The sequence below is a fragment of the Lycium barbarum genome, chromosome 1, assembly GCF_019175385.1.
Source record: "Lycium barbarum isolate Lr01 chromosome 1, ASM1917538v2, whole genome shotgun sequence".
In the NCBI taxonomy this organism is placed as follows: domain Eukaryota; kingdom Viridiplantae; phylum Streptophyta; class Magnoliopsida; order Solanales; family Solanaceae; genus Lycium; species Lycium barbarum.
Window position 1 is genome coordinate 106,489,897 of NC_083337.1, and position 14,338 is coordinate 106,504,234.

General features: G+C 35.4%; 1 protein-coding gene across 1 annotated transcript; it reads left to right on the forward strand.

Annotated features, from left to right (window-relative positions):
• Positions 1-2,628: 2,628 nt before the first annotated feature.
• Positions 2,629-13,177, forward strand: LOC132636934 (cationic amino acid transporter 9, chloroplastic). Its single transcript, XM_060354034.1, has 8 exons — positions 2,629-2,970; positions 6,392-6,801; positions 9,402-9,578; positions 9,698-9,922; positions 10,008-10,184; positions 11,219-11,455; positions 12,404-12,493; positions 12,604-13,177. Exons 1-8 carry the CDS (start codon positions 2,733-2,735, stop codon positions 12,745-12,747), a joined length of 1,698 nt encoding a protein of 565 aa, XP_060210017.1. The 5' UTR covers positions 2,629-2,732; the 3' UTR covers positions 12,748-13,177.
• The last annotated feature ends 1,161 nt before the right edge of the window (positions 13,178-14,338 follow it).

Sequence of the window (14,338 nt, forward strand, 5' to 3'; positions counted from 1 at the left end):
ACTCACCTTTGATTGTGTAGGAACGATCTTCAAATGAAGATAATTCACTTGGAGAAAACCCTAGCTTTAATTTTAAAGGAATCCTTGACTTCCACAAGCCCTAGAGAACCTCCTTGCACTTGATTCTACTAATCTTTGGTGTTTAATCTTGATTTCTCATGGGTTTATGTTGATATAGTGTGGGGAAGATTCTAGCGGTGTTGAGAGGGTTGGAGAAGATGATAAATGGAAAAAAAAATGAGCTTGGGTCGTCCATATATAAAAAATAAAAAAAATCTAACCCGTCGGGCAGTTATACGATACGAACGATGAAGCGTCGATCTGACCGTCGAAGTCGTGAAATTTCCAGTGAGCAACTTTCATTTCCTTTCATTCTACGGTGAGAAGGACGGTCCGTCGAACTGATCGACGGAGCGTTGATGTGCTCCGTCGAATGGTCTTTGCGCTAAATCAATTCTATGGCACAATCGACGAAGCGTCAACTCGTTCGATGGTATAAAGAACAACCGTCGAACCGCCCTTTCGCAGAACTGTAGTGAAGTTTCATTTTGACGAACTTTCCTCCCTTGCCTCAAATGCTTTTGGAATCTTAATTAGAACCATTAAGTATCCCTTTTTACTTGTAGGGCATTGTCTACACCTTAACTTGCGTTAGCCTATTCACCGCACAACAACCCGAAATTCCGAGGTGTAACATAAGAAACCCAGAATATTGTTATGAGGACGACATTGAAGACTTCTATTCTGATGATGATTAGGGGTTATTTTAGTTCACTCTCATAGATTTTGGGTAATTTCAGTTTTCGACTCATGCGGTTAATTTGTATTTTTAGTTTATGATGAAGTCACCAATTTGAATATTTTAAGTATGTTTTTAATTTGCTTTGATTGTTATAGTCTATTATTAATTTAAATAATCTTCTTAGAGTTAATAATACATAAAAAGTTCAACAATTCACAATTTAAAAAACAAAATTAGTACATAAAGGGTGAGGATTACGTAATAAATGAAAACGTGCAACTAGTAAAAACAAAGTACATAAAATTAACAAAATAAATAGAAAATACATAGAAAAACAAAATACATAGAAATATGAAACTTAATAAACAAAATAAGTAGAAAAAATAAACAACAACAACATAGCACAAATAATCTTCCAAAATTTCAATTTTTCTTTCAAAGCATTTTTCTCGTGCTGAGTTTCTCTAAGGTTAGCGTTGAGAAAACTTTAGTTTTTTTTTGGATTCTTTTAGCAAGACCTCCAACAGGTTAATCTTTTCTTTAGCTTCCATAAGCTTAAATTGCAAGTCAAACTTCACGGTATCTCTTGAGATACGTGAAATTGCGGTATCTCTATCAACAAAAGGCTTTTTAAACTTCGCCGCCATCGTTTTATTGACGGGGAATGCTATCTTCCCAACAAAAATGTTTGCAACCGCTCATATCTTATAAACATTACAAAAAAATCAGTTTTTATAACTAAAATATGGGCGGTCTCCTAAAGGGAGTGTATCTAGACTCTTTGGCAGGTGAGGTTCAGGGCTCGGATATTTTGACTATACCCCCGAATAATAAAAGTTTATGACGATGATTTGTGAATTTTGACTTTCTTCCGTCTGAATTACGTGGCTGAATCATTTTTCCTTCTCCGTTCTCAATTTATTGGTGCTTTTTTTATTTTACACGTCCTTTAACAAATATTAGGAGGATATTTAATTAGTTTTACTTTTATTTATGTATAAATTATAATTTCTCTCGATTAAATATTTATTTAATGGGAAAAGGGTCAAAAATGTCCCATTACTTTGGGAAAAGAGCTACAAATACCTCTGTTATAAATTTAAATAAAAAATATCATCCTGTTATTAAAGTTTTCAAATATATCAATATCTTAACGGAAATTTCCAACATAACCTGATTTTATTTTTAAACCCGCTCCATTTAAACTCGACCCAACTACAAAAAAAATCCATATGCAACAATTTGTTCCCGCCCTACATCTTGAGCCACTAGGCACAGGAGCGGGTAGTCCATATGTTTTTTTTTTATTTAGTTGGGTTGGGTTTAAAAATAAAATTGGGTTATGTTGGGATTTCCGTTAAGACAAGGGGTATATTAAACAACTTTAATAATGGGAGGGGTATTTTTGACCCAAATTTATAATGAAGGATAATTTTAGCCCTTTTTCCAAAGTAAAGGGGTAATACCCTTTTCCCTTATTTAATTTATGTATCACCGTTATTAATGGCGAAATTCTATTAAGAATAATATAGAGAAAATAATTAATTGTGTTTTAAACTTCTAAAATGACAAATAATTTGAAAACTTTTAAAATGATAAATAATTTGAGATCAATAATTTTTAATAATCATGACAAGAGGAGTAATCTTTTACACTTTGTTTGGATGGTTGTTACATATTGTTTTGATAATGTATTATATTATATTGTGATGTGTTGTATTATATCGCAGTGTATTATTTATAAAAAAGATAACATAATGACTCGATGCATCAAATTAATGTTACATAAAATGAGACTTTTTGTTATTATATAACGATATATTTAACAATATGATAGACTGAAATTTAAGTAAAAATTAAAATAAATATTGTATTTAATGTAACAACCAAATTAGAATAGGTAACGAGCATCCAAAAAAGCTGTTAGTGTCAGCTTCCTAATTTAAGTAGTTACATTGTGGACGATGAGGTTACAATAGAAAATTCAAATATGAGTGCTGTTGAATCTTCTTCTTCTTCGTCATGGTTATCTCAGTTGTGGTCATCGGCGCTTCGTTCCAAACCCTTAGTTCCGGCATCAGAGAGCACAACAATCCGTACTGCCTCCGGTGGCGAAGGTCTGGTCCGGCGTCTAGGTTTGTTTGATCTACTTCTTCTGGGTATTGGTGCTTCTATTGGCGCTGGTATCTTCGTCGTTACTGGCACGGTCGCGCACGATGCTGGTCCAGGTCAGCTTAAAATAGTCCAAACTCAATTTCAATAACTGTGGCACCTAAAGCCGACTTACAACAACAACAACATCCCAGTGAAATCCCACATCTTGGGGTCTGGGGAGGGTATAATGTACGCAGACCTTACTCCTACCAAGGTAGGATGGCTGTTTCCGAGAGACCCTCGGCTCAATAGAAGCATAAAAAGGGGCTCAGATAAGGTTAAAAGATTTAAAACGATATTGCAATGAAATAATGCAAGCGACACAGTAAAACAGGATAATCAAGGAATTCAAAGCGATATGGAAATGCAAATCACGAAAGCGGCACAGATAAAATAGAGTAATCAAAGTACAAAAAGTAGCAAATAATAACATAAATCAAAGCACAAGAAATTATAATGCGCTAATGCGCCTACTAATAAGGAAAGATAACGAGACTTATATACTAGCCTTCTACCCTAATGTGGGTCCTCCACACCTTCCTATCTAAGGTCATGTCCTCGGTAAGCTGTAACTGCGTCATGTCCTGTCTAATCACCTCTCCCCAATATTTCTTTGGCCTACCCCTACCTCTTCTGAAACCATCCATGGCTAACCTCTCACACCTCCGCACTGGGGCATCTATGTCTCTCCTCTTCACATGCCCAAACCATCTCAGCCGCATTTCCCGCATCTTGTCTTCCACCGAGACCACTCCCACCTTATCCCGAATAGCCTCATTTCTAATCCTGTCGCTCCTAGTGTGCCCACACATCCATTTCTAATCCTGTCGCTCCTAAAGCCGACTTGATTAAATTATTTTTTTTTAATTGAAAAACTACATCCATGGGGTAGGAGTACTTTGCAAACCTTAGTTAAAATGAACAAGGATAAAATTGGCCCATTTTCTCTTATTTAGAGCAACCGTTAGTGGCTATTATCAAATGCAGCTTACTGTTGATGCACAAGTTGAGTTTCTTTGATTATTTCATCCTTCTGTGTGATCGGGTTTACAGGGTTGATTTCTCGTATGGTCACTCAACTAATAGTTATTATCTCAGAAAGTCACCTTTCTTTTTCGTCAACAAAGAAAGTGACTTTCTGAGGTACTAACTATTAGTTGAGTGACTATCTGAGAATCAACTCTCAGATTGCATCATAGTACAAATGGAGTTTAATTTGACAGACAACAGATTATATCTATTTGTTGGAGTATTGCTGATAGAAAGGTAATCAAATAAAGAGTAACACAAGCTGTAGCTAGTTTGGTTTCTGCGGATTTTTTTTCTTTTGGACAGTAATTAAGAAACTAAGTTACTTGATTAAAAGATTATACCAATGCAATCACAATAGTGGACATGTTCAGAGAAGAGTGTGTTATAGTTCTTTATTTGTTACGTGTAGAAGCTAGTCGTTTCAATTAACTTATTTTTGTTTTTACGAAGTGGTCAATGATCATCCTTACGCCAAGAAACCGTAATGTCTACGCGGTTGAAATTATTTAAGTGAGTTTCTAGCGGATAGCTGATTTTCAATGAGCACCAGCTTTAACATGCACCAAATGTTATTATTCAGTTTCTCCTGCAGGTATCTGCTAATTTTAAAAGTAGAAAATCAGTTTTGCATAAAAATTATCCTGGGATTTCTACTAAATGAAAGGCAATCTAAAATTCTTAATGTGACTTAAAATGGGGTTTGCTTTATTCCTGTCAAATACAATGTAAAGACTTCAATTGGGGCGCTTTATTCCTGTCAAATACCTTCTTTTAGACGTGATCTGACTATCCATTGAATCGTAAATTTTCGGCTCAATTATACAACTAGTGCAAATTTCTTTTCAAGAATCTTTTATAGCATTCCTCTTCTTGGCATATATTCTAAAAAATTTCTTATGGAGAAATATGCTTTCAGAAGTTTTTCTAGAAAGCTAGTTTAATAGCTTTTCCAAACTGTATTTTTTTTTTTTTCAGAAGGTGCTTATAGGATCCAAAAGTTGTCCCAAACTACTACCTTGAGCATTAATGTAAATTGAGGAATGAGAGCAAAAACGAATGTAGACAACCAATGGCGGATATTTCTTCAGATATTTTACTATCAGAATAAAAGGGCCATCATGCTTTCTATGTACCTGTATCTCAAATAGTTTGTGAAAAATATTGTTTCAGGGTGATAATTGACCTTCTCAAATTTTGTTGAAGAACAAATTCCAATTTTAGGCCCATGTAGTTCTGTGATAAGTTGTTTCACATCAAGTATGTGGCGATAATTGTTGAATTTTTTTGAATATTGTTTCGAATGGGAAGTTCAATTTCATGCTTGTGTGTAGTTGTCTTTCTTTCGATTTCTTTTGTGTAATCTAAATAAGATTTACATTTACATAGAAGTTGCTAGTAAAGACTTTACTACTCCTTCCGTCTCCTTTTACGTGATGGTATTTGACCGGCACAGAGTTTAAGAAATAAAAGAAAGACTTTTTAAACTTGTGATCTAAAATAAGCCATAGACGTTCATGTGGCTATAAATCATCTCATTAATCCAAAATGGATAGTTTAAAGTTAAATTGTTTCTAAATATAGAAAACTGTCATTCTTTTGGGACAAACTAAAAAGAAAGTGTCACCTAAAATGGGATAGAGGGTACTACTATCTAGCTTGAGTAAGCATATCTTAAATTAAGCTCCTTCGATGAAAGAGAAGGTTCAATTCGAGTATATGAATCCTTAGACTATGTCGTTCCATTTAAGCTCATCTTAAACCCGTATTATATAATAATATGTAAGGCTAAGAATTTTATTTGAAACAAAGCAGCACGAAGATTGTGCTGGTGAAAGAGCTTTATAGTTTGTACAATGCACTAATGTTGGTAATGTCAGCAACGTCTTGTACAAAGACCTGATTACACCAAAAATTAAGAAACGACAAAGATCTCTTCTTAACGCTAATTACATTTTCCTTTTTGCCTTGAAAAATTCTAAGGTTTCTTTCCATACTGTCCACTATATGGCAGATGGAATAGAGTTCCAAAAGTTAGTGTTTTTTTTTTTTTTTTAAGAGTCCTTTCCTGCTCCAGCTTTGTAAAAAACTCCAGGGCGGTTTTTGGTGTTATCCAGGTAGTTCCCATAATGTTGAAAACCATGGTCCAAATTTGATGAGTGACTTTGCAATGAACCTATTACTGCTGGTCCATATATTACTACTACTAACTAACTAACTAATAATGATAGTAAGTATTAGATGTTTTTATATTTTCCATTGACATATAAATCTTAGATAGGGCCAAAAAAAACCTCCTAGAAAGCATAAGATTAAAGTAAACGTACTAACATGACTAAAACATAGTCCTAACTAATAGGTATCTCCTATATGGATCTTTTTCTTCCATTGTGCCCTACTTTTCTTCCGTAGTACGCATTTGTTATTATTTTTTCATTAATGAGGGTGTAATTTTTTCTAGTACAGGAGTCACTGTCAGCTTCATAATTGCAGGAGGATCTTGCGTGCTCAATGCTCTCTGTTATGCTGAGTTAGCTTCACGCTTTCCAGCCGTTGTTGGGGGAGCATACTTATATGCTTATACAGCTTTCAACGAGATTATTGCTTTCCTTGTGTTTTCACAGTTGATGCTTGACTATCATATTGGTGCAGCTAGCATAGCTCGCAGTTTAGCAAGCTATGTGATTACAGCACTAGAGCTCATTCCCTTCCTCAAGGACAACATCCCAAGTTGGGTTGGACATGGCAGTGAAGAAATATATGGAGCATTTTCTTTTAATTTATTAGCTCCAATTCTCCTAGTGCTTCTGACAATTGTTCTATGTCGAGGTGTTGGAGAATCTTCTGTATTAAATTCCGTGATGACAGTGACTAAGGTGATGTTGTCATCTACTCTTTGTCCTTCGTTATTTCTTGTTCTTCTCAGTGATTGAATATCATTTAGGGTAAAAGTCCTTCTATTATCGTAATGTAACTCCTTAAGTTAGTGTAAATATTGCTAATGCAAGCTCAAAAATTAGTAAAGAAATTAGTTAACTTAAGGACATTTAAGTTCTCCCATAATCTGAGGAAGAGGATAACTACATAACTAGTGCTTTATGTATAGATGCATAGAAAAAGATGTGGATCACCTCTTATTACATTGCCAAGTGGCTACACGCCTATGGTGGGTTGTTTTGAACTAGTTCAGAATGTAGCCTGTGATGCCGGGTTCACTGAATGACGAGTTGCATAGTTGGTCCTTTAGAAGAAGTAAACGAAAACACAGGGCATGGGATGTTACCCCTCTAACCATATGTGGGTCCTATTGAAAGGAAGAAATAAGAAAGCTTTTAAGGGTCCTATTCGAAGAGAAATACCCTTTTTGCTTAGTTAGTTTTTGCTGCCCCCTTAAGGTTTATCTCTATACAGAAAATTGAGTGTCATATATTGAGAACCATGTTTTTGTGTAGGTCCTCTACCTTTATTTATACAGCTTGTATGCAGGAGACTTTTTCATATTAATAAAATTATTTACCTTATCTAGAACAAATAAATTCTACTATAATCATGCTGCCTTAAAAGGAGGAAATGACATCAGCACTGATAGTCGATATTTCAGCTGTACAAATTTGTCGAGTTCTAGAGTAGCAATCAATTTACCTCTATTTGGAAGAGAACTTTAGTAGACTCTTATTGGCCACATGAAAATATGATTTTGTAAAGGGAAAGAAGGAGATGGGGAATCTGATAGTAAGGAGAGTGGGCTGTCTAAAATTGCCAACAATGATAGGAGGTAAGTCAACATCGAGCTTCCAAAAGATTCCTCTTGACAAGTATTGTAGTTTAAAATAATTGGACTAGTTGTGTCTGATACTCTCTGAAGTCGCTGAACATAAATGATTTCAAATCTGAGTATTACAATATACATGTAATTCCTCCTTGTCTATTGTCCATATATTCATGGTTTTATTTTTCTTTTGGGATGTGGCACTAAAAGTAAGACGAGAAAAATGATGAGGGAGAAAGTTAAGAGGGAGAGGATATAATGAGGAAAATGGAGAATTAGAGGAAGGCAAGAGGAAGAAATGAGAAAAGGGACAAGAGTGATATTGAAGAGCAACGGCAGGAAATGAGAAAAGGGAAAAGACAGAAATCAAGTCCTGTCTGAATTAAGTACAACAACAACAACAACAACAAACCCAGTATAATCCCACTATGTGGGGTCTGGGGAGGGTAGAGTGTACGCAGACCTAACCCCCACCTTGAAAGGTAGGGCGGCTGTTTCCGAAAGACCCTCGGCTCAAGAGAGGAGAGAAAGAAAGACAAGACAAGACAAAAGGTTAGATATGATCAAGCGTATTGAAAACAATATGAAAGCAAGGAATAACAAAACAAGAAAGTCATGGTAAAAGGAGAATTAACTGCTATAAATAACTATGAAAATGAAAACAATGAAGGTAAATAAGCCATTATTAACCAGCAGATACTCGCAGAAATCAAGAGACAAGAAACTATACAACAATATAACAACTCTCAAGGGATGATAAACGCAACTACCTACTATCCTTCTACCCTAATATGAGTCCTCCAAACCCTCCTATCTAGGGTCATGTCCTCCGTAAGCAGGAAATGCGCCATGTCCTGTCTAATCACTTCCCCCCAATACTTCTTCGGCCTACCTCTACCTCTTCTGAAGCCGTCGCTGGCCAACCTCTCGCACCTCCGCACCGGGGCATTTTCATCTCTCCGCATCACATGCCCAAACCATCTCAGCCTCGCTTCCCGCATCTTGTCTTCCACTGAGGCTATTCCAACCTTGTCTCGGATGACTTCATTCCTAATCCTATCACTCCTAGTGTGCCCACACATCCACCGCAGCATTCTCATTTCGGCCAATTAAGTACATATACCTATAACATAAGTTTAATAAGTTAGAACTCTTCCCACATTTAAAATCATCTCTAACAGAAAAGCAAGTAAAAATCAACCAAATTGAATTGATAGTGATAGGATATGAATTTTTTATCTGAAAGATGCCAACATAATAAAAAATTTGATAAGATAAAATGAAAATATCATAAACAAAAGGTAAAAGTTTTCTCAATTGTTTAAAAATATTTTCTCAGAATAAAAAATAAAAATAATAAAGTAATCTGAAAATACGGGGAGAAACTAGAGAATCGCCAGTAGCTCATCTTTTTCTACTGCAAAAATTCGCAATCGCAATATCTTTTATGATCTACATCAATGCCAGGTCTCCCGAAATCCAGAACTTTTTAATAGATTTTAAGTAGGTGATGTTTCATTTGTTATTTATCTGGCCATTCACGATTGGCTGCACTGTGGGCTTCCTCAATAAGAAGTGCCATAGTCATAATATTGTTTTCCTTTGTTTTGAATTATTTGTGAAGCAGAATAGTTGAATGCTTTATTCTTTTAGGATTGACATCAAATGACATAGCTGATCTCTGACCGAAAGACAATTTTGCTGCAGGTAGTGATTGTTATTTTTATCATCATTGTTGGAGCTTTTGAGATTGATGTTTCAAATTGGAGCCCATTTGCTCCTAATGGTTTTGAATCTGTACTGACGGGAGCAACCGTAGTATTCTTCGCGTATGTTGGGTTTGATGCAGTAGCTAATTCTGCGGAAGAGTCTAAGAACCCACAGGTAAAACTGATAGATATGATGTGCTTTTCGCGACTGTCTTTTAACAAGTATTGTGTGATTTTGATCATTCCCTTTTTTTCTGTACTACTAATATGTTTGATGATGAACCTGGTGATCAGAGAGACTTGCCGTTGGGCATAATGGGGAGCCTGCTTATTTGTGTTGCATTATATGTTGGAGTCTGCTTGGTGCTCACTGGGATGCTTCCATACAAGTCCCTTGGGGGGGATGCTCCTTTGGCTGAAGCTTTTACGTCAAAGGGCTTGCAGTATGTGTCTGTATTAATCAGCATTGGTGCTGTTGCTGGACTTACTACCACTCTCCTGGTTGGGCTTTACGTACAGGTATACTGCTTTTAAGTCGAGATGCTGATGTCATTAAACACGCTACGAAATTGGTCCATAAGAGATGAATTTTTTTAATGGGCAGTCCCGACTATATCTTGGCCTTGGAAGAGACGGTTTATTACCATCACTGTTTGGTGAAGTACATCAAACGCGACACACTCCTGTTCATTCACAAATTTGGGTTGGAATCGTTGCCAGTGTCTTGGCAGGATTTTTTAATGTGCATATTCTCTCGCACATTCTTTCAGTAGGAACCCTGGTATGTTCTTTTTCTTTTATCTGTGATGTTCTATATTGGAACTCCTCATGTGTATCTTAGTGGCTATATGTTCTGTGGTGGACGAAACATATTAATGATTAGTTTGATTACTAAGTTTATACTTAACAAGAGAATCATTCCTGAAAGTATGTTTTGGCAACAAGACAATCATTCCTGAAAGTATGTTTTGGCACTCTTTCTCACAGTGCTTTCGAAAAGGAAATGTGCAAGAACAGACATTCTTTGCTCAAGAGGGTGCTATGATAAATGAATAGATTATCTTTATATATTATAAAAGAGAAAGCAAAAGCATAAAAAAGTGAGAACGGTCCTTGGGCTTTTGGAAAGAAGCAAGAAACATATGAAAAAATACCAAAAAATAACATTACACATAAATAAATTGGAAATCCTAGTAAACTTGATAACAATGCTAACTCAGAACAGGCCTCAGGTTTACAATACTTTTTCCAAAACTCGTGTAAATCAGTAAAAGAAATAGTCACAAAAATTAAAGCACCTTGTTATTTTGGAAGAAGACCTGGTTGCTGGGTCAATTCTTGTAACGAAGTTTCATTCAACTTCCACATTTTAATGGCTATGTTTTTTTTCCTTTTTGTCAATAGTAAAAAGCAGAAGAAAAGGAAGCGAGTGAGCGCTCTCTTTCGTCATCTCATCCGTTAAAACAAGGCACCATTGTGTCACGTCAAATGGTCTCTTTTAAGTGATTCAGCAAGCACTTTCAAACTCTGCTTGCATAGAGAAAGGAGAGAGAAAACTTGCTCAAGTCAAAAAAACATTTCTGTTTATCACTCAGCAAACCCGAAAAAAACCCTTTCTGCTTATAATGAGTGATATTTCTTTTCCTTGTAGGTACTTTTGGATGAGTGATTATATTTAGTTTATACTTGATTTTAGAAGAAAAAAGGTAGTTCTATTAATAGATAGTTAACGTGACCTGTTTCTTGAATGTCTACAAAGTATATCTGGCTAATATAGGATTTCGTATAACTTACGATGACACTGGTCTGTTTCAGACCGGATATTCTGTTGTTTCAGCGTGTGTTGTGACTCTTCGCTGGAAGGATAAGACTGCGTGTCAGGTGTTTGGCAAGTCTATTTCTAGCAGGGCAGAAGGTCTCATCTGCCTCATCACAGTTGTCTGTTGCGGGTTTGCTGCAGGAGTCTTTTACCGTTTCGGTGTTTCATTTATATTCTCGATTGTAGCTGTAATTATTGCAATCGTCGCAGCTGCTGCTCTTCATTTCCGTCAAGTAAGTTGGTCTAGTGTTTTGCACTGAGAATCCTACGACCATAGATCAGGACATTTACTTGCACCAGTAACTAAGGTATCCTTGAAGTAAAACTGAACATGAACATTTTATGGCAGCATGAAATTATTCTCTGATGCAGAATATCTCAGGATTAGTGGGAAGTTATACATACTCTGGATTAATTCTTGACTAGAAGTTCAAATTTTACAGCATGCTGGTTTTCATGATTTCGACCAACAATGAATTTTAAATGGATAAAATAAAATATATTGGATTCGATCTTTTGTTAAAAAATGGCCATGTGAAGCCTTTTTGCGAATCTTGCAAGTAAGCAGCAAAACCATTTTTTTCACTATTGGAACCAGCAATGTTCAACTGCTGACTTCTGATCATAAATACATGTTTGTCCTCCATTAACGTATGCAACTATTTTGAATGAGCTGAAAATTTGGTAGTCTCGTAGACAATATATTCACAGCCCCCTCTTTCTTTGTATAGCATTTTTAAATTTTGATGCTTAACTTGTGTTTCTAAGATTTACTGCACATCAGTTCTCCCTCCAGAGTGTCAAAGTTACTTTAAAACAAGCTATCTCACCAAATTCTAATCATTAGGAATTCCCTGAAACAGAATTGGGAAAAAGGTATATGATTAAGCTCTCTCAGAAATGGGAGAGTTAGATGCTTTGTATAACTTACAAACTTCTAAGGAACAACGTATGTAGGACTCAGGTCACGGAGTTTTATCCACTTCAGGGACCAATAGTAAATCAACATTGCAACCCTCATAGATACATCATTTTGGGAAGAGCAGAAGCAGCAACTTTAGCTCATCTTTTCAGTATAAAATATTTTACCTAGATGCATTGTTTTCTAAATTTCAGGTTATATTTCCAAACGGTATATAGCATTGTTTTCTAATTTTCAGGTTCTCCTTTGTTCTTCACAGGTTTATGCTGATACACCTGGATTTTCTTGCCCGGGAGTACCCATTGTGCCTACTGTTTGCATCTTCGTCAATATATTTCTTTTTGCCCAGGTTTGTTCAAAAAGCTCCATCCATTAGCTTAAACATAGTTCAAATATCATGGGATCTAACAAACCAAAAGATTGAGCCCGAACTCATTTTTCCATTTCCTTTTCTTGCAGTTGCATTATGAAGCATGGGTGAGATTTGTTGTTGTCAGCATTGTTACAGTTGGAATTTATGCAGTATACGGGCAATATCATGCCAATCCTCTAAGTTCAAACACATTAATCATTTACCAAAAGGCACCTTCAGAGGCTGAATAATTGAGACGCTAATGGTTTGCAATAGTAGAAACTGCTTATCTACCTCGCAAGGTAGCAAGGGTAAGGTCTGCATACGACCCTCCCCAGACCTCACTTGTGGGAATACGTTGGGTGATGTTGTTGTTGGATGGTTTGCAATGTATCTGGATTATAATTTTATCAATTGTAAGAATCTTTACTCAATATCCTCAAGAACTCGATGAGCTATTCTTTCCCATTCAAGCCACATAAAATTGCATTCGTCAAGGGTTGTTGTACCATGGTGTGTATATATGTAGACTTATTTGTAAGCTATTGATTAAGAAGTACACTTGATCTTAGTGCTGTAATAGGAAAGCTTGGTGCTGTTTTTGAATAACTACACTGTAATTGTACAACACCATTTCCCTGGTGGATTCAATAAAACTTTATTGTTACTGATCAAAAAGAAGTACATGTGATCTTATTGCCGTGGAACAATTGGAACTCTATAGACTTATCTATAACTTGTTTCTGGTTTTCGTATTGCATTTCTAGATTAACAGCAACAGTTTTCTGGATTAATTGCAGACTTTGAGGACCATGGTTAGAGATTAGCTTACTTAATTCATTGCCCTTATTGTGTAAAACTTCGGTCTTAACCCATGTGTATTTCTTTGATTACTTTTCTAATGCTTTAATCAAATGTTGACATTGTCTTCTTCCCTGTCTGAGCTAGTTGGAAGTATAATATGAATCGGCAAATATTTATCCTTGTTTAACGCTTGTACCAAACCAAGCAATTCAATTTTAGCAGTTAAAAATTAAAGTGAGAATATGTAATGCTTAACCATAGTTACGTGACAAATATGTGTACGAAGTCACATGTCTTCCATTTAATAGTTTGGTGTAAACACCTGATACAAATAAGTCTTTACTGGATCTGTGGAGTCGTAGACATGTAAAGGCCTCGAGTCTTAGGACCCAATCTGCAGATTTAGTTTAGGGAAAGGTCAAACCCCTCTACTTTAGTTTATTGGCTAACTTTGCCCTCCGTTAGTCAAAGTAGTCAAATATACCCCTTCTGTTACAAGTTAGGGCTAAATATACTCCTACTATTAGCAAAGTTTCAAAAATAACCATCATTTCTAACATATTCCCACATAAACAAGTCTAGTCATTGAAATTGGGTGACACGGACGCCACAAGACATTTAACTTACTCTATGTGGTGCCTACGTTGCAATTTTTTTAAAAGCAATGTGGAAAATTGATTTTTCTAAAAACAAAACTGTTAAAAATGACTTTTATTAAAAATCTGAAACTTTTTTGTTTTAATAAAACCCCTTTTTTTTAAATATATTCTCGAAAATTGGATATTTTAGTTAAAAAATCTGGAAAATATTTTTTTTTAAACCTGGAAAACTGTGAAGTATTATTTTTTTAAAAAAAGAAAAGTGTCCTAATTTTTTTAAATCTGCATTAATTTTAAAAAATCTGAAAAACTGATTTAAAAAAAATCATTTTCCAGGGTTTTTAATAAAAAAAAAAATCCAATTTTCTAGATTTTTTTAAGAAGCGGATTTTATAAAATAAAAAAAAATCAGACTTTTAATAAAAGCCATTTTTAACAG

What these genes read in the sequence shown, in the direction of transcription:
- LOC132636934 (XM_060354034.1), top strand. Translation starts at nt 2,733, where the DNA reads ATGAGTGCTGTTGAATCTTCTTCTTCTTCGTCATGGTTATCTCAGTTG. An exon ending in CGCGCACGATGCTGGTCCAG is followed by an intron (nt 2,971 to 6,391) that starts GTCAGCTTAAAA and finishes TTTCTAGTACAG; the next exon opens with GAGTCACTGTCAGCTTCATA. An exon ending in TGGTTGGGCTTTACGTACAG is followed by an intron (nt 9,923 to 10,007) that starts GTATACTGCTTT and finishes TTTAATGGGCAG; the next exon opens with TCCCGACTATATCTTGGCCT.